This window comes from Lytechinus pictus, chromosome 12 (assembly GCF_037042905.1).
Source record: "Lytechinus pictus isolate F3 Inbred chromosome 12, Lp3.0, whole genome shotgun sequence".
NCBI lineage: Eukaryota > Metazoa > Echinodermata > Echinoidea > Temnopleuroida > Toxopneustidae > Lytechinus > Lytechinus pictus.
The window spans coordinates 9707631-9735306 of record NC_087256.1 but is presented as its reverse complement, the minus strand read 5'-3'; the positions used below and the strand labels follow the sequence as shown (position 1 = coordinate 9735306).

Sequence of the window (27676 nt, the reverse complement as noted above, 5' to 3'; positions counted from 1 at the left end):
TTGTTTAAAAATGAGAATTTTAATCTACAAAGATCAGGGCCCTGTTTTACAAAGAGGTGCGATTGATCCGATCAACCACAACTATGGTAAGCCACCAATGCCAACATGTAAAAGGCATGTCTGTTCACAGTTTCTTCTAGATATGACATATTTTCATACATCCATCTTTTTCTTTAAAATTCAGTGTGCTTTTCTTTGCTTACAAAGGACCATGTGCAAATTTCCTATGGAAAAAAAATTATGACAATGATGGATTTCCATAAAGTTGAGATTGATTGGATCAATCGTAACTCTTTGTCAGACAGGGCCAAGATTTCATCTATAGCTGATGTGAATCAAAATGATCAAGAATCTGACTTACTACCCAGGATTGGGTCATCAGTCTTGCCTAAACTTGTGCATAACTTACAAAGAGCTTTGTGAAACACCTTACTGATACTCAACACTTCATATTTGAGTTGCACAAAATGCACACTACATAATTATAATAAGTAGCAATAATCTAATTTGTGCACATTTCTTTTCAAGAAATATTCATAATAATTATAATGTGGCGCTTTTTAAAGAATTTTTAAGGAAATGAAGAGGAAATGAAAAGGAACGTTATTGGTGTTGTAGATGTTGTAGTTTAATCACTTAGCAATACAATATATACAGTATATTGCACCAATAACTTAAATAACTTAAATTAAAAGTTAATGTCGACGAAGTCAGGGTAATTAATATTAATGATAATAATAATATAGGGTATTAATATTGCGAATATATCCACCTTATAAGGTGCTCAAGGCACTTTGTATTACCCCAGCTAAAGCCCCCATCACACTTATTCGGAATCAGCAGGAATCAAGCAGAAGCTGGAAAGAAAAAAATATTCAAAAAATCTAGAAATTTTTGGGAGGAACTTATGAATTCACCAAACTGGAGTTGAAATTCAGTAAATTGACCAGGTGTATCATCATACACTAGTCAAAATGAACCGCAATGGAGTCAGATTGATAATTCGTGCTACGTTCGTGGACATTCTAGGGGCATTCTAAATATCCTGACTGCATTCTGAGTGCATTCGAAATATTTTTGTCATTTCTTTTGGCCGTCCCGAAGGTTTTGTTCATGTTCAAAACATTCGAGGGATATTTTTGAACGGTGTTCGAAGTAGATTCAAATGACCAACTGGTGGTCAAACAATAGTCCTTTCATTCAGGCCAATTCTGCTTGATTCGGAATAAGTGTGATGGGGGCTTAAGCTAGGCTACAGGTTTTTCTTTAGAAATTCATTCCTGCTGCAATCCATTTACCTCACCTGGGTCAAGTGCAGCATTGTGTGGATGAATTTCTTGCTAAAAGAAATTGAAGCAGTGGCTGGGATTCAAACCTACGACCCTCTGGTTGCAAGAAAAGAGTCAGTAACCACTAGACCATTATGCTTCCTTATTCACCAAATGCAAAACATGCATAAATCCACACACAAGTATGAAGAAACACCAAATTTGAAGATCGCCATCTAACAAAAATCAAAATGCATATCGTGCCCTTTATTCCACAATAAATGATAGGCATATATTGCACTACTTTGACAAAAGAAAAGAAAGTTCAATTTCCCGTAAAAGAGCAAACGGTGTCTGTGATTTACAAAAACATCCAGCGTTTCATGGGCACTTTTTGAAGAAATATTTCATGGAGAAAAAAAAGAACAACAATCAAATTTAAACACATTCAAAGCTTAATTTCTGTAATGTGTCACTTGCTCTCATTTGTGAAAGAAGGGCAGCATATGTATCAGAAGAAACCAACCTGATGAGGCATTTAAGATCCTGGGTCGATATAAGGTCACCAGTAATCTTCTTCTTGGCCTGGATGAAGTGATGTAATTGCATTGGTCTTGACCAAGGATAGAACATCTGTCTCCTTGATGGACAATATGGGATCTAGACATGGTGAACTATACAGTCTTCTTCTTCAGGGTGAGGGGCTCTAATAACTTTAATCTTGACAAACGATAGAACATCTGACCTTTTAATGGACAATGTTGAACCAAGACTAGGTGGACTTCAGTCTTCTTCTTTGTCAGGTTGAAGTCTCTTGAGGGGCAATTCTGAATCTGCTGGACTGCTCAAGAGATTAGAGTTGTCTTAACTTGGTTTCTGGCCCCAAAGTGTATGTCTATGCTCTAGGCTTACATGAGTTTGTCTAAACTACTAAGTTAGAAGCCTGGTCCTCAAGAGAGAACAACATCATTTGGCATCATTGGAGCATTTAAAATTATTCTCATGCTATAATCGAGAGGCGATTGTCTCCGGTGTTGGACCTCCTCCTCAGCTCTTCCTTTCAGGTTCATGGCCAGCAGGTAGTACAACCGCGTCCTTATAAATGAAGCTGTACGATCATCGAGAGATGATTGACTGGTTGGAACCCCTCGTAAGCTCCTTCTCTCAGCAACACGGCCAGTAGGTCGTACAAACGTGTCTTAATAGCTAGAGCTGGACTATCATCGAGAGATGATTCAACAACTGATTGGACCTTCTCATCAGCTCTTCCTCTCTGCTACAGGGCCAGCAGTTAGTACAACTGTATCTTGATTGCTGAAGCTGTATGATTGGCGGAGATGATTGAATGACTGGTTGGACCTCCCACCTGAGCTCTTCCTCTCAGCAAAACGGCCAGTAGTTAGTACAAACATGTCATGATAGTTGAAGCTGCACGATCATCCAGAGATGATTGAATGACTGGCTGAACCTCCTCATCAGCTCTTCCATTTCGCTACAATGCCAGCAGGTCGTACAGCCATGTCCTGATTGCTGAAGATGAAGTATGCTGTACTATCATCGAGAGATGGTTGAACGACTAGCTCTGACGTCTTGGTGTACTGCTACGTTAAGAATAAAATCTGCAGAAGTAAAGGGCAAGGACGAATATGGAATGAATAAAATAACTTTTAATATGGAAAGTTGAATCCACATTGATATGTGTATACATAATTATATTGCAAATAGTTGGGCTTTAAATGTTACTTAAAGAAAACTTTAAAATTAAAGCTTTATATCATCTTATCTGAGCCCCTGACATAAAACAGATATTTGGCCTATCTGTCTCAAGATCTTGCAAATACATATCATTTTAAACAAATAAAATGCATACCTTCATGATTTGTGTTTCATTTAACTAAATAATAGTACAATTTGAACAGTTTAAAACAGCACTTAATACGATTATACACTTTGTCCTTGTGTGGTTTAGAGATTAAAGGAGAAGAAAAGTTCAATTTGTTGACTATTGTTAACTATCCCTGTGAAACGCACCATGTGCTGGGTGTACTTTTAATGCTAAATATTTAATTGATACTAATCCAGACGGTAGGTATTATAATCAAATAATTTATATTACCTTCATTATACTTCATTACACTAAGAATATTATAACAATAGGTTGGAAAAATAATAGGACACAAATAATCCTAATACTTTTGCATGAATGGTAATGAATGTAACCAGTTGATACAGAAACTAAGTCTAGAAAAGGGAAAAATAGCCTTTTTTACAAGATCAGTTGCAAGTGGGGTGACCTTAAAATAAATCTTACCATTCTATATAGGCCATCAAGCTTTGACTGGAGGTTTGAACCAAAAGCCTTCAGGTTCCGGTGGTCATTCTCCATCTTTTGCATTGTTTCCTGTCAAGGTATGAATAATGTAAGAAGAATGATAATAAAATCTAGGCCTGGAAGTAAAACCCAAACCATCGAAGCATTCAATCAGTTTACCAACAATCAGCGACCGAATATGACTATTTACACTAATCGAATGTTGATTACTGATTTGAGACATTTGATTATCAAAAGCACGTGGCTATAATCTTCGATATTTGAAAACAACCACAAGAAAGCAAAAGGAATTTGTTAATTTGTAAATTTAATGAATTCCAAATTAAAAAAAACCTCTTTCAAGACATGAAAATGACGGTTTCACTGGCCACCGCGCATCATTTAGGTGTGTAATAGGCGCTGTTCTGGAACACTCAAGTGAGTCAACTCGCTCATTATTTGTGACCATCGGTAGTTCATGTAAGTAGGTCCACCTCTTTTGAGATTTCTGATAATCCAGGAATTGATATTCATGGATTGTTCGAACCATTTGATTGTGTACCATGGTGAACAATAGAATGGCAAAAAAGGGTATTCGTCCTAGGCCTTACCAAATCTGTCCAAGGCCTAATCAAATCTCTCAAAGCCAATTTCAAGTACTAGTATTGCTAAACGTTCCAAAAAGTGCATTTCACCATTCCAATTCATTAATCCAGATAATATAATTATAATAATCCGCTTTTATATAGTGCTTAGTGCTTACATCGGAACGACGTGTCTAAGCGCTTTACAGATATATCATTACCCCGGTCATTGGATTCAATCAGTCATTCCTGCACACAATGTGTGCACATCCTCCACTCCCTGGGGAGTATTCCAGTCAGTCACCGGTGAGGCACACACAGTACTGGACAAGCTACAATGACTTTCACATCCTACTGGGTACCCATTTAGCACCTGGGTCAAGAGTGGCAAAGTGTGGATTAAAGCCTTGTCAAAGGACGCCAGAGCCCGGTAGGATTCGAACACACGACCCTCTGTTTACAAGACGAGAGTCAGAACCACTACACCACGGCTCCTCCACCATAAACATGTTTGCCCCAAAAAAGTGGAGGATATCAAATGAATAATATTTCTGGATAAATGTTGTGATTTCACATGATAAGTATGAGCTCAATCAAGATAAATACCTACATATTTTTTCATATTATGATCCCTTAAATAAATCTAGAATCATTTAAACAATCGTTCAAATATTCCAATGCGGAAAGTGAAGAAAAAATATCCCAATAATTTGCAAAACTCTAAATCTGTAAACAGCTTCAAATCGAATTACACAAAACATTTCTTTAAAGACCGTTCCAAGCCCTATTCAATTATCTAAATGCTTAAAGGGATGGTCCGGGCAGAAAATATTTATATCTTAATACATACATGTAGAGTAGAATTCGCTGAGCAAATTGCTGAAAATTTCATCAAAATCGGATAACAAATAATAAAGTTATTGACGTTTAAAGTTTAGCAATATTTCGTGAAAACAGTCATCATGAATATTCATTAGGTGGGCTGATGATGTCACATCCCCACTTTCCGTTTTCTTATGTTATTACATAGAATTATAATTTGTTATTTGTTATCCGATTTTGATGAAAATTTCGGCATTTTGCACAGTGAATTCTACTCTATTTATTAAGCTATAAAAACTTTCAGCCCGGACCATCCCTTTGAGCAACTTTCCCCCTCACAAATGAATTTACCACAGGCCCTCTCTTATTGACTTAAGTACTTCCACATTTTGCTGGCATAAACATTTAGTTGAATATTCTTAAATTTTATTGTGTTAACATTTATCATTCTTTTTCACTTACTGTAGTTATAATTGTTTGATTGCTTCCATTTGTGTATTACGCTTCATTTCTTATCTACAATAAGATAGTCTTGATTTCAATTTATCCTACCATGTATTTAATCTGTTAAAAGAAAATTTATGTGTACATATAATGTCTTTTTATTTTTCACACAAGACCAAGATGAAAAACAGTGTCATGATCTTGTTACCTTGTTTAAATATCTTTGAATGAAATAAATAAAATAAATATACCAATCTTCTCTAACAATTTTCACTATACAAAGGACCAAGACAGGAATAACTTTTTTTTTTGGGGGGGGTGGGTCAAAATATATTTTGTGTTTACTTCAGAAGGGATTAAGACATTTTGAAAGTTCAGGAAAAACAAATTTATTTGATTGCTGATTGAAGGTACTACAGAAATAATGTATAATTTGAAGGGTGAGTACTAGACAGCAGTAGCACACTGCTATGCAATGACAAGTTTATACTAAAATCTGTCATTAAAATATAAAAGTTACAAACCCTTAAAAAAAAGAAATTACCAAACTCCTGCGTTAGTGTCAAGCCTTGTTCTTAATCATTCAAGAAAATGAGCCATAAAAAGTCAAAAGAGACATGAGTTTGAAGATGATTACAAAAAGAGATATATGTACTCTGTGATTGGTATTTCCACCTCTCACAATATTGTGATTTATGGGGTCAGCATGTCAACCTAAATAAGCAATAATTGCCATCAGAGAAATATTGCTTCACCAACGATTTGGCTTTGGCGGAAGGGAGACTTTCTTTCCGCAACATCATTGATTTATTCACTCATATATTTAGGCTCTCTTCCTAGTTTCTCTTTCATTCCCCTTCCCTCTCCCTCTCTGTTCCTACCTCTTCTCTCCCCCCCCCCCCCCTCTCTCCCTCTCCCATCACCTCTCTTTCCTTTCCCTTTCAAGAGCCAATTCTCTCTCTCTCTCTCTCTCTCATCATCTCTCTTTTCTTTCCCATCCCAACTTTTCCTTCTCTCTCTCTCTTGATCTCCTCCCTCTCAAGTGCCCCTACCTCATTTCTCTTCTCTCCCCCAGTTTATCAACAGTATTTGTTACGGATTAGAAACTTGGATACAGCTGCCTAATATCTTGCTATGCTTCAAAGTATAGAGCAGTTCCTTATACTTTCTGATTGATCTTCAATGTACAATCAGCTTTGGAGCAATTGCACTCAGCAATCAAGCAATTTTATATATTCCTTGGTACATAAGTCTTAAGTTGAAGCAATTTTTTATGAATCAATTATGCAAAACATGCCATACAACTAGTTTGTACCTTCTTTAACCCTAATAAGACTGTTGTTTCTTTAAAGTTTTGCAAACTTTTGAGTCCAAACTTGCGACCCACCGATAACAGATTCCGGAATTATATGACATTTCGTAAGTGTATGCCAGAACCCAAATTGTTAAAATGTGACTTTGTATACAAATCCAATGCAATTTTTTATGCCAAAATTCATATGCATATTTATTCATACTAATATTTATTAAATTAAAATTAATTTTATCTTGTTCATTATCAGAATAAAGACACAATGATAATTTTCATATGAAAAAAAAATTTATACAGAAACAAAGGTAAAAAAAAACAAGAAATACATAAGAAAAAAAAAAAACAATAAAATACATAAAAAAAACAATTACGATACAATTTTTTTTAAGTACATTTTTTTATCAGATTCCTAAAAAAGAATCAGTGACTTCAAAAATAGCTATTTTGCAGCCTTATTTGGTCAATTAGAGCAAAACTATGATTTTATCCATAAATTAGCATAATTTATGAAGTATGAGATTAAATTTGATTTAACCATTTTGTAGATTATGCAATGAGTAATGAGTGTGCCAATCAGTTTTTCATTGTGATTGAGCAGTCAGTAGGCATTAGATAGGTCCCCAAAAAGTGGCTTCGTTCATCCAAGTGATATTCATGACTAGAGAGGTTTGGCATATTAAATGAGCTTGATGCAGATAAAAAACTCTTTTAATTTTGTCATTGTTGCTCTAAGAATACAATTTTGGTATAATTATAAAAAAGAATCATTCTTTCAGGTCATGTGTTCAGATTCATTTAAAGATTTTGTAATGCAGGTGAAACTTTTGATCTAAAACATGCAACAAAATGATTATTTTCACCTGACAAAAGTTGTTATATTTAATTTACACTTTATTTATGTTTGAGCCCAAATGATTTTAGATGATAAAGCTGAATATTTATGCTTTGAAATGGTATAGGATTCAATACAAAAATTGGTTTAATCGGGTCAAGATCACACTTTTCATTGGCAAAGTATATTAAGCAGCTTGAATACAAGAATACTGCACTCTGATTGGTCAAAGAGACCACACACTCAACAGTTCCAGTGCTGGGTTCAAGGCAAGGTCACACTCCCCATGTAAAAATCTCATCAAATTACGCGCGGTTGTTAATTTGAAGCCTCATCCAGCCAATCAGAACACTAGATATCATATGCTACTCCAAAATTTTAGAAATCTTGTCTTGTTCCTTGGTGGGAAAAGTGTGATCTTGACCCGATTAAAAGGTGCCGCATATTAAGAGTGACATTGTGAGAAAGTACAGAAATCCAGCTTTGTGGTGATATAGATATCTTGAAGGCTCAAATAAAAAGTTTTGCACAATTTGCAAAAGAAAACACAGGAAGAAAATTCACTTTTGATGCACATTTTCAGGCCTAAAATTCACTTATTATTCAAAATATTTCATACAAAATAATTTACCAAAATGAAAAAGTAACATTTATTCTATCTGATGGTGCAATGATATTTAATTTGACTTGAGGTTAAAGTAGGTAAATTCTTAGAGAAAGAAAATCTCATGAATCAATAGATTTTGTAAGGAGGATTCAGCCAAGAGATGATTTGGATGAATCTGGCCTATTTGCTCATTAGCATAGGGACCTGCGGTCAGACTGTTAGTTGAAAAAGTTCTGTGGTCCCAATAGTTTCAACTTGTACCTCAAAGTTATAATTTATTCTCAAACTGACTAAATACCTGGGAGCATCCCATGAAAGGATGTGTCAGACATGTTATCTGACAAGTCCCATAGTAACAGTGCTTCTCAGCCAATGATAATCGAGGAAAGTTGTCAGGTCTGACAACTTGTAGGACAAAAATGTTGAAATGCTCCCCTGGTATTCTGTATGAAGAAGGTATGAACGCACAGACTAACAGCAGAACAAATTCCAAATTATCCTATACTAAAAAATCCCCAAGTGGTCTAAAAAATTTTTTTTCAAATAAAGGTAATGTTGTTTTGAAGTTTGTACCACAAGGGTATTACCATTTAATAAGCAAATATTTCTCTATGGTAACATATTATCTCCAAAGAGAATGTAAAACAGTATCCAGGGACCAGTTAGGGATGCAAACAACACAAAGCTCTAAGTTAATTCTTTTGACACAAGTAATGATTATTAATCATGTTATCAGGAAATATTCAGCTTTGTTTTTTCTTTTTAAATTGCCATCATTTAAATGCAAAGCATCAACCACAAAAAGGACAAATATGTTGAAACGTTCCCCTGATATTCTGTATGAAGAAGGTATGAACGCACAGACTAACAGCAGAACAAATTCCAAACTATCTATACTCAAGAATCCCCAAGTGGTCTCAAGGGTTTTTTTTCAAATAAAGGTAATGTTGTTTTGAAGTTTGTACCACAAGGGTATTACCATTTAATAAGCAAATATTTCTCTATGGTAACATATTATCTCCAAAGAGAATATAAAACAGTATCCAGGGACCAGTTAGGAATGCAAACAACACAAAGCTCTAAGTTAATTCTTTTGACACAAATAATCATGTTATCAGGAAATATTCAGCTTTGTTTTTTCTTTTTAAATTGCCATCATTTAAATGCAAAGCATCAACCACAAAGAGGACAAAAATGTTGAAACGCTCCCCTGGTATTCTGTATGAAGAAGAAGGTATGAACGCATGGACTAACATCAGAACAAATTCCAAATTATCCTATACTAAAAAATCCCCAAGTGGTCTAAAAAAAAAAATTTTCAAATAAAGGTAATGTTGTTTTGAAGTTTGTACCACAAGGGTATTACCATTTAATAAGCAAATATTTCTCTATGGTAACATATTATCTCCAAAGAGAATGTAAAAGAGTATCCAGGGACCAGTTAGGGATGCAAACAACACAAAGCTCTAAGTTAATTCTTTTGACACAAATAATCATGTTATCAGGAAATATTCAGCTTTGTTTTTTCTTTTTAAATTGCCATCATTTAAATGCAAAGCATCAACCACAAAGAGGACAAAAATGTTGAAACGCTCCCCTGGTATTCTGTATGAAGAAGAAGGTATGAACGCATGGACTAACAGCAGAACAAATTCCAAATTATCCTATACTCAAAAATCCCCAAGTGGTCTAAAGTTGTTGTTTTTTCAAATAAAGATAATGTTGTTTTCAAGTTTGTACCACAAGGGTATTACCATTTAATAAGCAAATGTTTCTATGGTAACATATTATCTCCAAAGAGAATGTAAAACAGTATCCGGGGACCTTTTAGGGATGAAAAGTAAAGAAATAAACCACACAAAGCTCCAAGTTAATTCTTTTGACACAAATTATCGTGTTATCAGGAAACATTCAGCTTTGTTTTTTTTTAAATTGCCATCATTTAAATGCAAAGCATAAACCACAATGAGAGCTTGATTTCCCTGTTGAAAATTCAAGTCATCAAGATTAACAGAGAATGTGCGAGAGAAACAGACAATGAATGGGAGAAAGTGAAGAGGAGTGTGTGGTAAGAAAGAATGTTTGATTAAAAAGTGAAGGAGAGTGAGTGGTAGGAAAGAATGGTTTAAGACTAAAATGCACTTGGAGAGGAAAGACGGGCAGATTTATGGGACATAGCACAGTTTTACTAAAAAATTATAGTCCAAGAAGGGGATAGAAATAGGAAATCAAAAAATTAAAAGTAAAGAGGAAATGAGCTTCTGGAATGAAATAAATCATAGCATGCTCAAATTAGACACAAAGTATAACTCAAATATCAGAACTCTAATAGTTTGGATTAAGGGCAGAACAGACAATAAAAGGTTGCCTTTATTAATATCATCTTTAAAAAAATGCTGAAATACTTTTGTGTGCAGCGCGGACCTGGCAATTGGAAAAGGTAAAATAGTAGAACTATTATAAAAGTGCGGAGCCGGCAAACAGGGGCAATTTGAAAAAGGTTTTTTTTTTATGTTATTACCGAAATAGTCTGTACTTAATTTTATGAGTGTAGCAACGAAAGCAAGGACTTTCATGATAACTGCTTGTGAAGAGGTGTGTAAAATTTGATATTCAATCATATGGGCTTGAAAGTAGAAACCAAATAACCGTTGACCACAGAGTCCACACTAAATGAGAATCTTATTCAGGATTTAATTCCAAGATGAAATTAAGTACGCCTATAGTGTAGAGTATAGCAGCACCTGAGTAGTACTGACTATTCATTCTTTTTAACGAAATAGATCATCTAAAGTCCACACCCACAAAGAAATGAAATAGGCATTAGGATAAATCCTTATCCAAATAAAAATGAAATGTAAATTTTTCTGGGTAGTTAGAAATTTAGAGGCAAAAGAGTGAGTCAGAGAGAGAAAAAAAGGGATTTTCAAAAAAATTCTCAGATTTTGAAATAAAGAGAGAAAAAGTACCCCACCTGTAAAATCTTGTACTTCCTGCGTAATGACATCTGTTGATGAATACTGATTGCATGGTGTCGTCTCAGTTCCCTCAGCTCTAACTCTCTCTCTGAAAAAAAACCAAAAAAACACAATCACAGGAGGGATCTAAAAAAATCCATAACTAATCATCACAAGCCAAGGATGGATTAGGATTTCATTATTGATCAAGAAATGAACATGCCTAGAATAATAACATATTTTGTAAAAGATTTTCTCGATGCTTCCAGAAGGCTTTACAGAAAAAAAAAACACCTTCAAGAAAAATAAATCTGAAGAAAAATAAGTATAATTTCAAGTTATTACAAATTGAACCATGTGATAATATGATATTAAATTTTATCTTGGAAATACAGTAATAAACAGTGTGCTCTTTGAGCTGTCATATTTTTGAAATTCAGATGAAGATTTAAAAGATTTCCTGTTATTGTTGTTAAATTCAGTATAATAATAACATATTTGTAAAATGATTACGGATGTCTTCTGATATAAGCACATACAGAATTGGAAAATTATCATAAACATTTGAAAATAAAAGAATATATTTACAAATTTTGCAACAAAATTACTTTCTAGAAAACAATGGGCAATATCATGCAAAGTCACACTGTCACAGTAATGAAATGTACACGCATCCTAGGGCCCGAATTCTGAAGTCAAGTTTTTAACTTTAAAAATGATCTAACTCTGCTAAAATTATGGGAAGCCAATGATGTCAAAATATTGTTTACATTTCACATTTCTAATATTCACTAGGCTTTTTCCTCATTCTTAATAGGTGAAGTTAACTGTCTTAACCCTATCTTAACTGGGCTATTTCGGACCAGTATATACTCGGGGGAGTCAATTTGACCCCCCCTCAGATCTCGGCCGCTGATTGCGCGATCACCGCGAAAATTTGCACACGCATAGAGCCGGATGTAAACTACAAGACTTTATAGAAACATTTTCAAAATATTAATTGTTTATATTTTTGTATTAATTAATTATGCAAATAAGCGTATGAAATTTGCCCTAAATTTGGTTTTTGTGTATGTTTTTGCCTTTAACTCAATTTATATAGCTAGAAGAATGCTAATTTTTGGTGGGAGTATCAATTATTACATTTCTAACAAATATCTACAAAAAAATTGCAAAAATATGATTAATTTCTCATGTATTTTATTGTTTTTAAATTCTTATGTATTTCTTTGTTTTTTCAAACCTTTGTTTTTTATTGTTTTTTACAATGAACTTTGTCATGGACACTTTTGCGATCATAAATAGCATAAAATAAATCCATTAAAACCAACAAAAGTGAAAATAATCATACATTTATGATTTTTGGTTGAAAAACACAATTTGCATTGACTTTGTACACGGAATCACGTTTTTGAGCAATTTCGGGTCTGACATGCACTTACAAAATGTTGCGTAATTTCGGAACCACGTACCCGGGCGTCGCAAATTTGGTATCAAAAGATGCGCAAGACTTGAAAGTAAAAAGTCAGCGAGCGGTGCGGTAAAAAAATTGGGCGGGACGGCGTAGTGGCGAAATTTTTGTCGAGGGGGGGGCAAATTGACCCCCCCCCCCCAGTTTAATAAGGGTTAAATTTAGCATTCCTGACAGTTATGAAATGATTTGGGTGTCAAATAAGCTGATAAACTAAACCTATATAGTTAGAGATTTGTAACGATTGGCTTTCCACACATGAAGTTAAACCACAACTTTACACCAGAGTTGAGAATACGGGCCTAGATACATTTTTGACATGTGATATTTAGTTGGTGTGACAGCAGTATTAGACAATCCATCTACAATTTACCATAAGCTATTATCAATTAGTATAGAACACATACAGTATAGTAGTAGAATACAATGATGTATACCCATGAACGCTGTATTCTGGAAGGCAGCATGGACTGCCCCCCCCCCATTGAATTTTCAAGTAGTTGAGAAAATAAAAAAGCAAAAGGGAGAAAAAGAGGAAGAAAAAGAAGGAAAGAAAAAGGAGAAAGTGTCAAAGAGAAACATTTGGTTTTTCAACCATTCTGAATCCTTATTATTCAGTTTTAATTGAAAAACAAGGCAAACGCCAAGCGTTGTCTCGCCTGCATATTGCAGTCATGAAGAGACTGCATGTCAAAACTACATGTATGCTATATGACTTAGATGGACCTCTGTTACGAGTTTGGCGATCCCACCTCGAAGCTATAGAAAGTTATTGTGTGTACAACACAGCAGTGCCAGTCATGGAAAATTCATTGACCTTTGACCTAATCAAATTCAACTCACATTTGAACTTGACCTGCACCTTCAAGAGATGGACCTCTTGTTTGAATTTGGCAATCCTACCTCGAAGATAGAAAAAGTTATTATGTGTACAACAAAGCAGTGCCAGTCATGGAAAGTTCATTGACCTTTGACCTCAATCAAATTCAACTCACATTTGAACTTGACCTGCACCTTCAGGAGATGGACCTCTGGTATGAATTTGGTGATCCCACCTCGAAGATATAGAAAGTTATTATGTGTAAAACACAGCACAGTGCCAGTCATGGAAAGTTCATTGACCTTTGACCTTATTCAAATTCGACTCATATTCGAACTTGACCTGTGCCTTCAGGAGATGGACCTCTTGTATGAATTTGGCAATCCTAACTCGAAGTTATAGAAAGTTATTGTGTGTACAGCACAGCACAGTGCCAGTCATGGAAAGTTCATTGACCTTTGACCTTATTCAAATTCGGCTCACATTTGAACTTGGCCTGCACCTTCAAGAGATGGACCTCTGTTATAAATTTGGCGATCTCACCTCGAAGCTATAGAAAGTTATTGTGTGTACAACACAGCACAGTGCCAGTCATGGACAGTTCATTGACCTTTGACCTTATTCAAATTCGACTCATATTCGACCTTATTCAAATTCGACTCATATTCGAACTTGACCTGTGCCTTCAGGAGATGGACCTCTGGTATGAATTTGGTGATCCCACCTCGAAGATATAGAAAGTTATTATGTGTACAACACAGCACAGTGCCAGTCATGGAAAGTTCATTGACCTTTGACCTTATTCCAATTTGACTCATATTCGAACTTGACCTGTGCCTTCAGGAGATGGACCTCTGTTATGAATTTGGTGATCCCACCTCGAAGCTATAGAAAGTTATTGGGTGTACAAAGTTATTATGTGTACAACACAGCACAGTGCCAGTCATGGAAAGTTCATTGACCTTTGACCTTATTCCAATTTGACTCATATTCGAACTTGACCTGTGCCTTCAGGAGATGGAACTCTGGTATGAATTTGGTGATCCACCTCGAAGCTATAGAAAGTTATTGGGTGTACAACACAATTGTTGACGACGCCGACGCCGAAAATAGTGATACCTATGTCTCGCTCCGCTACGCAGGCGAGACAAAAAATCAAGGGCACGTTTCATAAAATTTGTTACAACAACAGATTTGCAATAACAGTGCCAAGCTACTGAAATAATTCAATTTGATTGGCGACTGTACATACAAAAAAAAAACCTCTCTGGGCTGTTTCAAAAAACTTGTTATAACAGCAAATTTGCAATAAAAGTGCCAAGCTACTGAAATCATTCAATTTCATTGGCCGACTGTAAACATGACCCTCTAGGTGAATGAATGTCTAGTCGTAATGGCGTTATAGCAATCGTGAGATTGGCTACGATTTGATACCAACTTGGCCATACTTCTAAATAAAGATTTGCTATCATCCAAAATCTTTATACAAGTATTATTACAGTTAATTTGCACTTCAAATAAAAATTTGCTTTTCACACACATTTTCAGAAAATTAGCAAAATGTGATTTGTTCCAAAGTCGGATTGTGGACCAGTTTTAAAATAAGCAAGTTCATAGTTGCCTCATGGGCAAGTTTTTACAAATGACCTTCCTTTCTTTCATTTAGGCGGACTTCAAAGCAAGGTTTTACGTAAGCACTTCTGATTTAACAGGATGCAGAAATTTCAAAGACCAGGCGACTAGACTAGAACATCAATGTTCCATTTCTACTTTGAATGTACAGAATGCTGCGCTTATGATGTAGTTGGCTAAGCACAAAATCCCCTATAGACACATTGTTGTTTTCAAGTGGATCTAATGAAAAGCACAATTTACAAGAATATATGTATAATCAAGCATTAAAGTTGGTGCTAATCTCATTTAATATTAAACCATTATGCCATAGGATGGGCCACACATAGAAAGAACTGGAGACGCTGGCCCAGGACCGCTCTGCCTGGAGGAACTTTGTTGATGACCTACCAGAAGGGGCGATAGGCGTAAGTAAGTTTGCCATATTTCGAATGACCTTCTTCTGATCATGCGCAAAATGGAAATAGGAACTGTCTTATATGGCACCTATTCATCAATAATAATAATCCGCTTTTATATAGCGCTTAATACATCAAAACGACGTGTCTATGCGCTTTACAGATATATTATTACCCCTGTCATTGGATTCAATCAGTCACTCCCGCATATTTCCCGCATATATTATTTCAGCATAGACGAAACTTCTTGAATGTTTGAGTGCCAGATCACACTACCAGTGCAATATCTATAGCTAGTCAGCAAGTACATACCTTTGATATTTGCATTATGCATTAAAAATAAAGAGTCTGACATAGTGAGACTACATTCACTCATGTACTGTGGCTGACAAAGATAGAAAGTTTGGAGTCTAGTCTTCACTCTAGACACAATGTAATTTGTTAAGTGTCAAATATGAGTCTGAGCTAATCTATTGCCAAGGTAATAATATGGTTTACATTTAATTTTCCAGCAATATGGAGTAAAGCTTGTTTATACGGCAACATAGGAAAGTCAAGTCAGGCAATCAGAGTAGTTTACAAGTTTCAGGGATGAGGAGCAACAAAAGATCAATGCAAAGACCCATAGGAAGCTGGTTGAGGCCAGCCACTATCTCGAAGGAGAACATGATAGGCCAGAAGCAGTCTCAGTTGCCAAAGAAAAAATTATTGAAGGTATGGACATCGTCGAGTAACGACAAAAACTCATCAAAATTGCCGAAAAGTCGCCTTTGGGCTGGAAGCTTGTATGAACGAGTATGAAGAGAATACCTTAACCAAAGACTCTGATGAGGAAACGTGTATGTTCAAGGCCGAGGCAAGAGCAGAAAGGCCAAGAAGTCAGAAAAATCAGAGAAGAGGCGTTACTTTCCTTATGTGGGAAACAGAGCTTACCTTTGAAGAGCCGTCAAGGTTCTACTGAGGGAACAAGGTCTCACACCAGGAAATACTTTTTTTTTTACAGGAGCCATTTTTCTCACCTGTCACAAATTTATGGGAGCCATTTTTCAATTTCCAAGAGCCATTTTTTTAATTTGCTAGAGCCATTTTTAAAATAAAAAAAGGAAACATATCATTTGTAATTATTATCATTTTAGACATGTTAAATTTGAAGTATTGTTGTTGTATTTTAATGTGCCATCCGTACTATTTCTTTATTTCTTTTACCAACAAAATTAATGATTGCAATAATGCCATTTGATTTAATGTGCCATCTCTACTATTTTTTTTACTAATAAAAGTAATGAATGATTTACTTAGATATATATTGCCATTTGTCTTTATTCAGTGCTATTGTAGAAAAATCTGATTGTCACATTTTAATGTGGCTGTGTGAGTGATCCTGAAACTTTGAAAGAAGAGATACAGAGAGGTTACTATACAACTGTAAAATAATTCATGAAAGGCTTGTATTCAATATGTTTTGTACAGTATCCAATAGAATAGAGTACACTTCTCATGGATTTTGATTACTAAATTAGCACAATTTGGTGTGCAGTTTCCTTTGGAACAAATGCTCAATGCTCATAATAAATGAGGAACGTGGTATGCCTCATAGCTGAATGCTTTTTCACGTGACTAGAGCCTGAAATGAACTGATCACCAAGCTCACAACTACCCCTTTCCGATGGGGACCGGAGCGAGCAGCATACGCACAACTGGCCTGGCAGTAGACCAAAAGCTTCAGTCTCTGTATTTTTGGTTGTTCCGCTGAACTGCGTTGGCTCACTCACCAATACATACCGTAAGTAACGGTGTATTAACCGCACCTTTTTCTCGGCGGGATATAAGCAAAAGTTGGGGGTGCGGTTTATCCACGATGACGGGTCTGAGCGCGCCCACGTAACCCCTCCCGAACATGTAAGAAGTCTGCCAGTTCACAACACATCGAGTGGCCGGGCGTAGCCGCCCAGGGCAATGTCGTTTAGAGGGGTATGAGCCGCGGGTAATGGGAAGCGATTATTACGATCTAATAATCAAATAGTATCCATAACAAATGCACCCACCTTCATGACACTAATTTTGACTTTATTCTCGATTCAAAGCAGCGAAGTGCCCTGGCTAAGTTCAAAGAGACGCCAAGCATTCTCGGTAATAATTTGTCACAGCTGAGCAAGAGCCGAGAGCTAGCTTGCGTTGTATTGTGGTTTTAGTGCGACTTAAGCTGGCGCTATTCATTTTAACCCCTTTTAAGTCCCGTTTCGCGCCAGCTTATTTTTTTCTTTCCTGTTTGCTTTTCATAAGATACCATGTACACCGTGCACCACGTATGAGAGAGACGGCACGAAGCCGTAAAACAACTGGAAAAAATGCCAATTTCTTTGTTTCTTGAACCTTCCTGTAATCCCGTATCCAAAATTCATACTAAGCCATCGAATGCTAGACAAATTCTGAAAGTGATTGTGAGGTTGTGATGCAAGAAATGTGAAAGACACAGTTCACAATTTGATAAGATGTACTGGTAGCGGTACCGTATCGAAGTTTGCAATGTACATGTACAAGAACGGCAGTGCTGTGTGTGTGTACACTGTGACTGTGAGGTGAGTGAGTGTGTAAGTGGCCAATATTGTCGGGACCTTTCTTTCTTGCTAACATTTGTAGATGAATTGATCAAGAACAGCAGATTTCCGCATACCGGTAATCTCTTTGAATACTTTGAAATCTTTAACTTAGTTTTTGTTTCTTCGTACCTCAAATATGCATGTAAATGTGAGAAGGATTTTTTTTTTTTTTTTTTTTTTAGTCCAAAGTTGGGGGTGCGGTTAATACACCGTTACTTACGGTAGACTGTAGACCTTGGAGGCCCGTACGTACATACAACGTATTAGCAGTAACGTTAGATCTAATATTCAGAAACCCGATTTTCCGATCGTTTTTTTGTTCATAAAATGTCACATTATGACAAAGAAATTACATCCATATTTACAAAAAAATGTATAAAATTCAGAAGTATCGTACCTTAGACTGCAGTTACCGCTAAATCCTTTCAAATGATATCGAAACATCGTCATCTTCGATCCTTTCGTTGGTCAACGTAAGTTGCCATCTTGGATGACGTCATCATCCTTACAGACGTATATTTACCAGTCGCTATATATATCGCGATTTGTGCCGCTGCTTTGCGCTTGTAATCTACGTGCGTGCGTTCGGAACTTGTCACTCACATTGATTCGCCAGGATATCGAAAATTCTAATTGGAAAGCCTTGATAAAAGCACACCTCATTGAACGTAGAGGGCAACAACACACAGCTGCCATTTCTTAATCTACCGTACGTACCGTACTAGTGCGCTCACTGTGCTGAGCTTTGTGAATGTGAATGGTACATTACGTGCACGTTATAACCCACGCACGAAGGGAAGACAGCGGACGTATGGCCGCGCTAGTTACTGTAACACAAGATCACGGGAGCGATTTTTTTTCCCGATCGCTCTCTCTATTTCAAGTGCGATTTCAAAGCTTACGAGAGCGAAATCGCTCAGCGCTCCCGTGTATTTTTTTCGCTGTCCCACACCAAGCTACACTTCAACCTACATGCCATTTGGTCAGACAATATCAAAGAATTGCAAGAAGCCTGTCATCTGCTTTTCCTGCCTAAAACCAGCATTCTAGTAGCTTCGCAGGCTAATCACCAAATAATGTGTATTTTGGGTGGTTTTTTGGTGTGTACTCGATAATTGCTATGGTTGCAAAGAGAGGATTGTAAGATTTATGTTGTGAAGGAGGATGAACTTTTGTGTAAAAGCGATATATACACGTTGCATACTTCACAATAAACATAAAAGAGGGTTGAAGATTCATTTCCATGACATTTGTTTCGGCGACATTTGCTCCGATGGAAAATAAAAGCACATTAACCCTAAAAGGACTGGGCTATTTGAGATGTATTGAGGACTGGCCCCTTCTGATCACGGCCGCAGTTTGTGCCGAAATTCGGCACGCACATTCTTTACTGCATAAACTACAAGCCAGCACAAAAAAAAATTCTGAAAATAATTATTTTTTTTATTCATTATGAATAAATATCAATTTTTATTCATGAAAAGCATTATTTGCAAATTGAACACCCAATTTCACCTCAAATGTAGAAAGCTAATTTTTTCCTTATGTATTTCTTTGTTTTTAGTATTTTTTTCTTGCGTATTTCTTTGTTTTTCGTCTTTTGTTTTTCATTGCTTTTTTAATAGAAATTATTAGACCATTTAACAACTAAATTAAACCCTAAATTAATTAAGCAGACTTTGTACAATTTTTTTTTTAAAGTCTAAAAAACAAGCCATTTTTGGCGTGACATTGTCTCGGAAAAAGTCACGTGGCGTCGCGATGCTACACCCGTATGTCGCGAATTTGGTCTCAAAAGTTGCGCGAGTCTTTAAAAAAAAAGGTCCAAAATTTTGCAGCGCTATCTTTTTTGCGTTTCGGAAATATCGCGTAAAGCCTCAAGGGGGGCCGGGGGGCCATCATGGCCCCCCCCCCCCACCGGGTTAAGCCAAACATAACACTTAACCTCCAAAACTAAATAAACCCTAATCCTAATCTTTCCATTATTCTGAATCAAACAGTCCATTATAATCTCTAACCCTATGCCCTATGAGATATTAGGAACGAGCAAATGTGGCAGGAGCAAATGTGTCATGTCACCAAAAATTCAGTGTGAAACATACCAAAATGTAGATCCATGAATGTTGATCTGAATCCCTCAGTATGTGGCATACCATCTTTGAAACATTCACATGATTTACAATCATCTGATGTTGATGGTACCTCAGGTTGGGACCCGCCCTCATCCAGTTCATCCAAACCAAGAGTTTCTTTGTCCATCTCACCTGTCAAGATATTGCAAAATATTGACTTGTTATTTTTTCTTTTTTTCATTTCATTTATTCTTCTACAAATCAATAATATACAAAATAAACAACTAATTCTGGTAGTAAAGTTAGATACTTATAAGTAGAAATGCAAAATGAAGAGTTTTTCATTCAAAGTGAAGTGACTTAAACTGAAGCATGAATTGTTATACATCTAGTCTTGTTCAAATATAGTAAGAGAAAACTCAGCAACACTGCTCAAAGTACCGAGACATTATTACCCCCTGATAATAAAAGCATAATATGCTTACAAGCTAAGTCTAATCATTCAAAATAGAGTTCACAAACTCATGACATAATTCATTTTCCGATTATGAAGTCGTAATCATACTTTATCATGAGTTTATCATAATTTTATGAGTGACGTTTAATGAAAATACATAAGAATTTGATGTCAGAGTTGTGTTTTTATACACAAAGACTATAGCAAAATAATAATAATGGCATTCTCTCTGCACACATTTTTCTTAAGTAATTATACTACACATTCCCTCATGTGCGTATCTGTGCTGTGGATTGTCAGCATACTACTAAATTTCTTGGTCTAGTTCTCAATATTTCATGTTTGTAAATTGTTCAGTGCAACTAGTTGAGTTCGGATTCAATTTGATAAAAGCATTTACTGCTCTAATATACTTACATATTTTTGCGGCCAGTATGGTCATGTGGTATTTGCCAAGTAAATGCTGTGACATGTTATGATCACTGTGAAAATACATATTACACACTTTGCATTGAAGATAATTGCAGCCCTAATGAAAGAGAGAAAAGAGAGAAAAAGAAGGTAAAATAGACCAATCCTCAATGCTCATTATAAACACTATATTCAACAATCAGTAATTAATACAGCCAAAATAAAATTTCAGGTAAAACTGATCCATTAACATGTTCTTTTTTTATGTCATACTCTCCACACTCCAAACAGTTTTAAGACATACAACATTCACAAATATACATGGGGTATTTCGATTTTCACATTTACTAGTAGAAAGACTGCTACATGCCTATAGTATGCTTTGTGTTCATGACATAAAAAGAAAGTCAGTTGTCAGCATCACGAAACACAGAGCACGTATTATGTTCCTGCTATCCAGGTGAAAGACATTAATTGAGGGAAATGAAAATTCATAACTTTCTTACTATCTTTCCATTGTGTTTTGTTAAAACATATACTAGGGTACTGTTTCAAAACGTTTTGCTATAACAATAAATTTACAATCTTCCAATTAGATTGAAGACTTTAAGTAATTTTTAACTGTTATCGCAAATTTTTTATTGTAACAAGTTTTATGAAACGGGCCCCTGTCTGCTGCTCTGCCATTTTTGCCTCTTGAAACAATTTCCCATCTTAGTTATTTCCTCTTTGATCAAGGGATACTTACCAGAATATCATTCTTGCTCATGTTTGATACATGTTCACTCATCGCTTCATCACTTCCTACAGAGTAAGATAAAGAAAACAAAATTCAAATATCACACACACACACACAAATAAACAACTGAGTAGCCCCTACAATACATCTGTTGGACTTGGTTGAAAGACACAGTTCCCTAACACCCCCCCCCCCATTTGTTTAGGGTTTTAAATAACAATTAAACTTCAAATTCAAATTTATATGATATTCCAAATATGTAATAAAACAGAGACAATACTATCAAAACAATCAACTTCAAGCTGAATGAAAGCAGTTGCAGTAAACACTCGATTTAAAGAGAAAGACTTTAAAAGAGAAAGACTTTAAAACCAAGGAAAATTGTCACCATTCTGGATCTAGATCTGGCACAGTAAACTGAACTTTGTGAAATCATGAAATCTAAGCTGAAACGATCAAACTAACGATTGCAAAAAAAAAGATAAACACACCTGGGACGATTTATCATTATTGCTGGGGAAAAAGACCCAACAATTTGGTGAAAGCTCATGCTTAATATATCTCAGCAAATAACACGATTTTTTCCACAATAATCTGGCATATACTTTATTCATACAAACAGTCACTTCTGTTGTCATTTTATCAAATTCTGTATGAACTCATTTTGAAATCTTTAAGAGCGGTAACCAACATGTATGCAAAGAAAATAATGATGTGGGGATCTACATGTACAAAGGCAATGTTGACTTATCAAGGAGTCGAAAACACCAAATTAATAAATTGAATGTACAGTTGATTTGTTCACTTGATTATGATCAATGTTTTCAAACATAAAAATATGCCATATATATATATGCCAAAATATGTAATTACATATCAAGCACAGAACTTTCCGTTACAGAGCCTAAGTCAAAATAAATCATACAAGGCTTTATTTTAACAGCACATTTGAACAGTGACAATGGGAATAATAGAGAAAAAAAGAATTACCAGTGAAATTTCTGACAGAATTTTGAGTTTGTTTCTTGAGGAAAGCCTGACAGCTGGATGATTCTTGGTATTCCTTGATTTCTTTGATGTATCTCTCCTTATCCTTCTTCTCCATGTCCAGGTATTTCTTCTTCACATCCGCTGCTAGACCATTCCACATCTTACCCAAGCTAGATGAAATCTTACGACCGACCAGCTCAGGATGACTGGCACGGAACCCTTCTCTCTGCTCAGCAAGAAACATAGCGTACCTACAATTGACAGGGTTGGTTACATTTCACTCATTAAGCCTAGATGAAGCCTACAAGTTTCTATATTAATATTCTCAAATGTTCTATTTCAGATTACCGTTCACTGTATCTATCATCAATATAAAATAATGGATAGTGCAACAACATGCTTTTTTGAGGCCACCCGGAAACACTGAAAAGTATTCCAAAGGCTTAAGTGCACAAAGTTCCACATTTTTTTTCTCTTGCATGTGCATGTTGTTATAGTTGTTGGTATAACCCAATTTACTGCTACATTGTACACGGACGAATAAAGCAAATGAATTGTATAAGTAATTAAACATATATGTTCTTGCAAAACAAGAAAAATCCATTCCATGTACGTTTTACATTTTCGGAGACTCTCAAGGCTAAGGCAAGGGCATGGTTTAGACCAAGGAAACATCTGTAAGCCAAGCATTTTAACATTTAAACACTGGACTCAATGGACTGTACCCAATATTGCATATATGTACAGCATCCATTATTCAGGTTCTTTTCCAGTTCTTGGTGTTAACTCGTAATATATATGCTCCAACGCTATGATGTTTATGTGCATTTATTTGAATTCTACTTACGCCGATGATGGTGGTCTGGGAGCTTTAGCCATCTCAATGATATTTTTCTTTCTCTTCTTTCCCTTTGGCCAGCCTCCTTTTCCTTTCTTCTTCTGTAAGAAATCATAAACAAAGGACAGCATTTTGAATTAAGTGACCATTAAAATATAAAGAAAGATCCTGGCATTTACACGATCATTATAATTATCATTCTCATCAATGTCATCATCATCATCATCACTAAAATCATCATTGCCATCACCATCATCATCATCATCGTCATCACCATCATCACCATTTACAACATCATTATTGTAATTATCACCATCACCATCATCCACATCATCATCATCATTTTCATCATCACCATAACACCATCATCATCATCATGATCATCATCATCAATCGTCATCCTCATCCTCCTCCTCATCACCACCATCATCATTATCATCATCGTCGTCACCATCATCATCATTATCACCCTCATCATTGTCATCCTAATAATCCTCATCAACATGATCATTATTATCATCTTCCTCCAACTCAACATCATCATCACTGTCCTGATAATCATAACTTTGGTACATACACATCCAAGCTCAGAAAACAATTGATTAGAGACCATTTCATCAACTAAAAATGTTTTAACATAATATTACTGTTTAACAAGAGTGGGGAACTACTCAAATTTCTAGGATATTCTCTATAATGCAACAGAAGAAAAGAAAAAAACTGTAAAAGGAAAGCACCTCGGTTACTGCAGGTGGTTTCTCTTCTACTTCCGGTTTAGGGGCTGAGGGTACGTCTGATGCCATGTCAACAGTCACAGAATCTACCGGTTCCACTGGTTCAACCAACTCCACTGGTTCTACCGATTCCACTGGCTCGTCATTCGTTGCTAGGGCAACATCATCATCTTGTGCCATGGCAACCAAGTTCTCCCCATCTTGGGTACAGACCACATATCCTTGGCGGATAACAAGCTGACCTGTGAAATCAAATATTATGAAAGAGAGAATGCATAGAATGCAAATCGCGGAGACTTAGCCGTTTCTGTTGCAGATCCAGGATTTTGAAATACAGGTGGCGCAAAGAAAAAAATTTGAATTTGAATCGAGGGGGTGCGATTTATAATTTTATTAAAATTCAGCTATATCAATATGTATGTTCAGTGGATGATTCTGATGATATAGAGGAGCGTGGGGCTGAGTGTTCCTCTCATCCCCGCGCCTCTGTTTGGATCCACCACTGGCTGTATTATGTGACTAATAATGGCCTTTCATAGGTGTACCTGAAGATTGAACTTGTATGTATTAGGATAGAGCATACCTGTTGGGTGTTTCAGAAAGCTGGGTGGTGTTTCATAAAGCTGTTTGTAAAGTTACGCACAACTTTACCCACGACTGGAACCTGTTCTTAGGCGCTATATCAGTTACATAGGGATATAGCATTTAGCACAAGAAAGGGTCACCAGTCGTGCGTAAAGTCATTCGTAAATTACGAACAGCTTTATGAAACGGGACCCACTGATAGTAAGTTACAAGTGACTTAATACGAATGACTGGTGATCCTTTCTTCTGGTAAATGGTATACAACAAATTTCCATTGATGTTGATTTAGCGCCTCAGAAAGGACCACCAGTCGCTCGTAAAGTTGCTTATAAATATCTTCCAAACAGCTTTATGAATCCTTACCTGGTTACATTTGATATTTTAATAAGAAATGATACTTAACTCCCACACTCATAACTGTCGATAACAGTTGAATATCCTTAATGAGTAGCAGGAAGGAACATAGGGACGATGAATCCTATATGCATACCTGTACTGGAGAGTTCAACACTTGGTACCCCTACAACATTGATTAGGTTGACCGAGTCATTGCTACTCTCTAGCTCTCCTACATTGCTACTGGCCTGTTCAACAGTCTGTACAAGCTTTGCTAACTCATGAGTAGGGATCTGGCACGTGACTGGGATCTCTTGTCCTTCGTTAGGTTCTACCACCCTGTCATCGCCACCGACCAATATCTCAGAATCAGGTTCAAGCAGCGAGGAGGATGGTACTGAATCATCTACATCCGTCTGCAGGGTATCAATGATGTTCATAGATTCTCCATCACCACCTATGAAATAGAAACCCAGAAGATGTAAACCATGGTCACATTATTTTAAAGACACTATCAAACAATGCAAGCTAACGATGTAAAAACTGTTTTGTAATTTTTGCAAAGATTTACCCCCCCCCTGCCCCAACAAAGATCTGAAAGTTTTGAAGTTTATTAAGGTAAGTTTAAGACTAAAAAATAAAAGAGAAAAGGCAGTAAATATGGTCAGTTTATGAAAGGCAAAAATGTGTAATCAAGTAAGAAGAGCCAGGACATTTAGCTAATTATTGGATAGCTGTATGAATAATAAAAAAACTAACCTGGTCCTAGTTCTGCATTGCCAACTAAGCTTACTGTGTTGGTATTTGCAGTGAAAACCACATTGGTACCCCTTGGCATAGAAGACAATGGGTTGTCTTGAACCTCCAAGATCTCCATCCCTAACTGAGTCTGATTACCAAGACTACTAGTCCTTACAACCTCCTTCTCACTAAGAGCACCCAACCCCGCGACCAGATTGATGCCAACAGACAGTCCATCACCATCCTCCTGTATCTCCCTATTCATGGATTCACCAATGATGATGGCAGGTCCACCAGACATCACCCTCTGTTGATTAAGACTCTCCGGTAAGGTCTGGAAGATATTGGTGACGGCCCGTAAAGACTCTGGACTGATGACGGTACCAGTAAGCAACCCTCCCGGGCCACTTGATAGCCGTCGGAGGTTGGAGCTGATGTCTGAGAGGGTGACATGACCGATGCTGGTGGATGCAGCTCCAGTGGTGAGAGAGTCTGTTTGGATGGTCTGATGAGCATTAGAAAAAGAGGCTACCAACCTGGAAATACAAGAACACACACGAATTTAAAAAATAAATCAATACACTTTACACAACCACTAAAGAAACTTAAGCCTCTTTTGCAAAATAAAAATACTTTTTTTTTCACAAAATGGTCTAGGGAATATTAGACGGCTGAAATCCGTCTGTTTGGTGTTTTTAAACATTTTTAAAAACCTTTTTTGTTTCTCCTCCTTCACAGATGGCTAGCCATCTAGCTAATAGTGTGAGGAACTTAAAACCCATAGGTTTAATGTTTTATTCCCCTAAAAACCAAGGTTCTGATTTCACATGATTGATACAAGTTTATTTTGTTATAAAATTACACCATGGTGTTGATTACTAGATTCTGATTACCCCTAAAAATTCAATCATGTATATTACTATATCTAACCACCAAGGGTAGATGGACATCAGCTGCAGCCAAAAGTCACTCAGAAGAGAGCCGCTGGTAAGTTTGACAGCCAAGTTCACAGGAGTCAAGATCATGAGTACACTAACTGGACAGACTAAGCTCAGACACCATACATGTATGCACAAAGCACTCCCTCATGTATGCTCTTCTACATGTACATGCAACTGTGATACATGTAGGCAGACACTTTTCAGTACTGCCCATTTGTATGACGGACAAGTCCAAGGTAGGCCTAATGTCCTCTCTTCGAAGGAAGACAAGATTATAATTCCAAAATTCTTAGGCCTTTTTGCACTTCGATGTGATCATGTCATAGTATATACTATCCACAAGTGATGTTGTCGTTTGTTGGTAATTAATGGCGACCAGTCATACTTGATTATTACTGCCAACTTGTTACTATCCTTCTTTCTTATTTCATTTTTGACAGGTTCAGAGGTGTGATAATTATTTACCGTTGTTAGTCAGGGCATTATCATCGATCTTGGCAAAGAAAAAAAGGGCTTCAAAAAACTTGCCGATGTTTACGTCGCCATCTTGTCCTCTTGACTTTGTCCTTTGCCCACTCACACGTATTGCGAGGTTAGTATTAGTATACTAACCTCGCACCATGAACCGTGTTTGGCAGTGGATTTCTAACTAGTGGGTTGCACTTCTGGTGTCCACAACACACGACTTCTATGGCTTGATTTTTCTGTGCGCGGCAGCATGTAAGGAACCCTTAAGTGTCCTTCGCCAAGCTACAAGATGGCGACGTAAACATC

At 36.4% G+C, this 27676-nt stretch overlaps 1 protein-coding gene across 2 annotated transcripts; it reads right to left on the bottom strand.

The window, feature by feature from the left end:
- LOC129273501 (uncharacterized) lies at positions 1-27676 on the bottom strand. 2 transcript variants are annotated; one of them, XM_064107410.1, is made up of 12 exons: positions 27368-27676; positions 25980-26497; positions 25375-25677; positions 24303-24541; positions 23575-23666; positions 22728-22978; positions 21747-21802; positions 21005-21116; positions 20161-20322; positions 11155-11246; positions 3580-3669; positions 1-2887 (listed from the first exon to the last, which is right to left on the bottom strand). In XM_064107410.1, exons 2-12 carry the CDS (start codon positions 26260-26262, stop codon positions 2870-2872), a joined length of 1698 nt encoding a protein of 565 aa, XP_063963480.1. In that variant the 5' UTR covers positions 26263-26497; positions 27368-27676; the 3' UTR covers positions 1-2869. The 2 variants fall into 2 exon arrangements, with proteins under 2 accessions (XP_063963480.1, XP_063963479.1); XM_064107409.1 differs by having other exon boundaries at positions 27431-27667.

Bases quoted from the DNA above. Each gene is read 5' to 3' on its own strand.
- LOC129273501 (XM_064107410.1), bottom strand. From the start codon at position 26,262: ATGTCTGGTGGACCTGCCATCATCATTGGTGAATCCATGAATAGGGAG. The intron at 24,542-25,374 runs GTATGCATATAG...TTGATTTCACAG, and splicing joins TGTTGAACTCTCCAGTACAG to GTCAGCTTGTTATCCGCCAA. The intron at 21,117-21,746 runs GTAAGTATCCCT...CTCTTTCATTAG, and splicing joins TGAGCAAGAATGATATTCTG to GGCTGCAATTATCTTCAATG.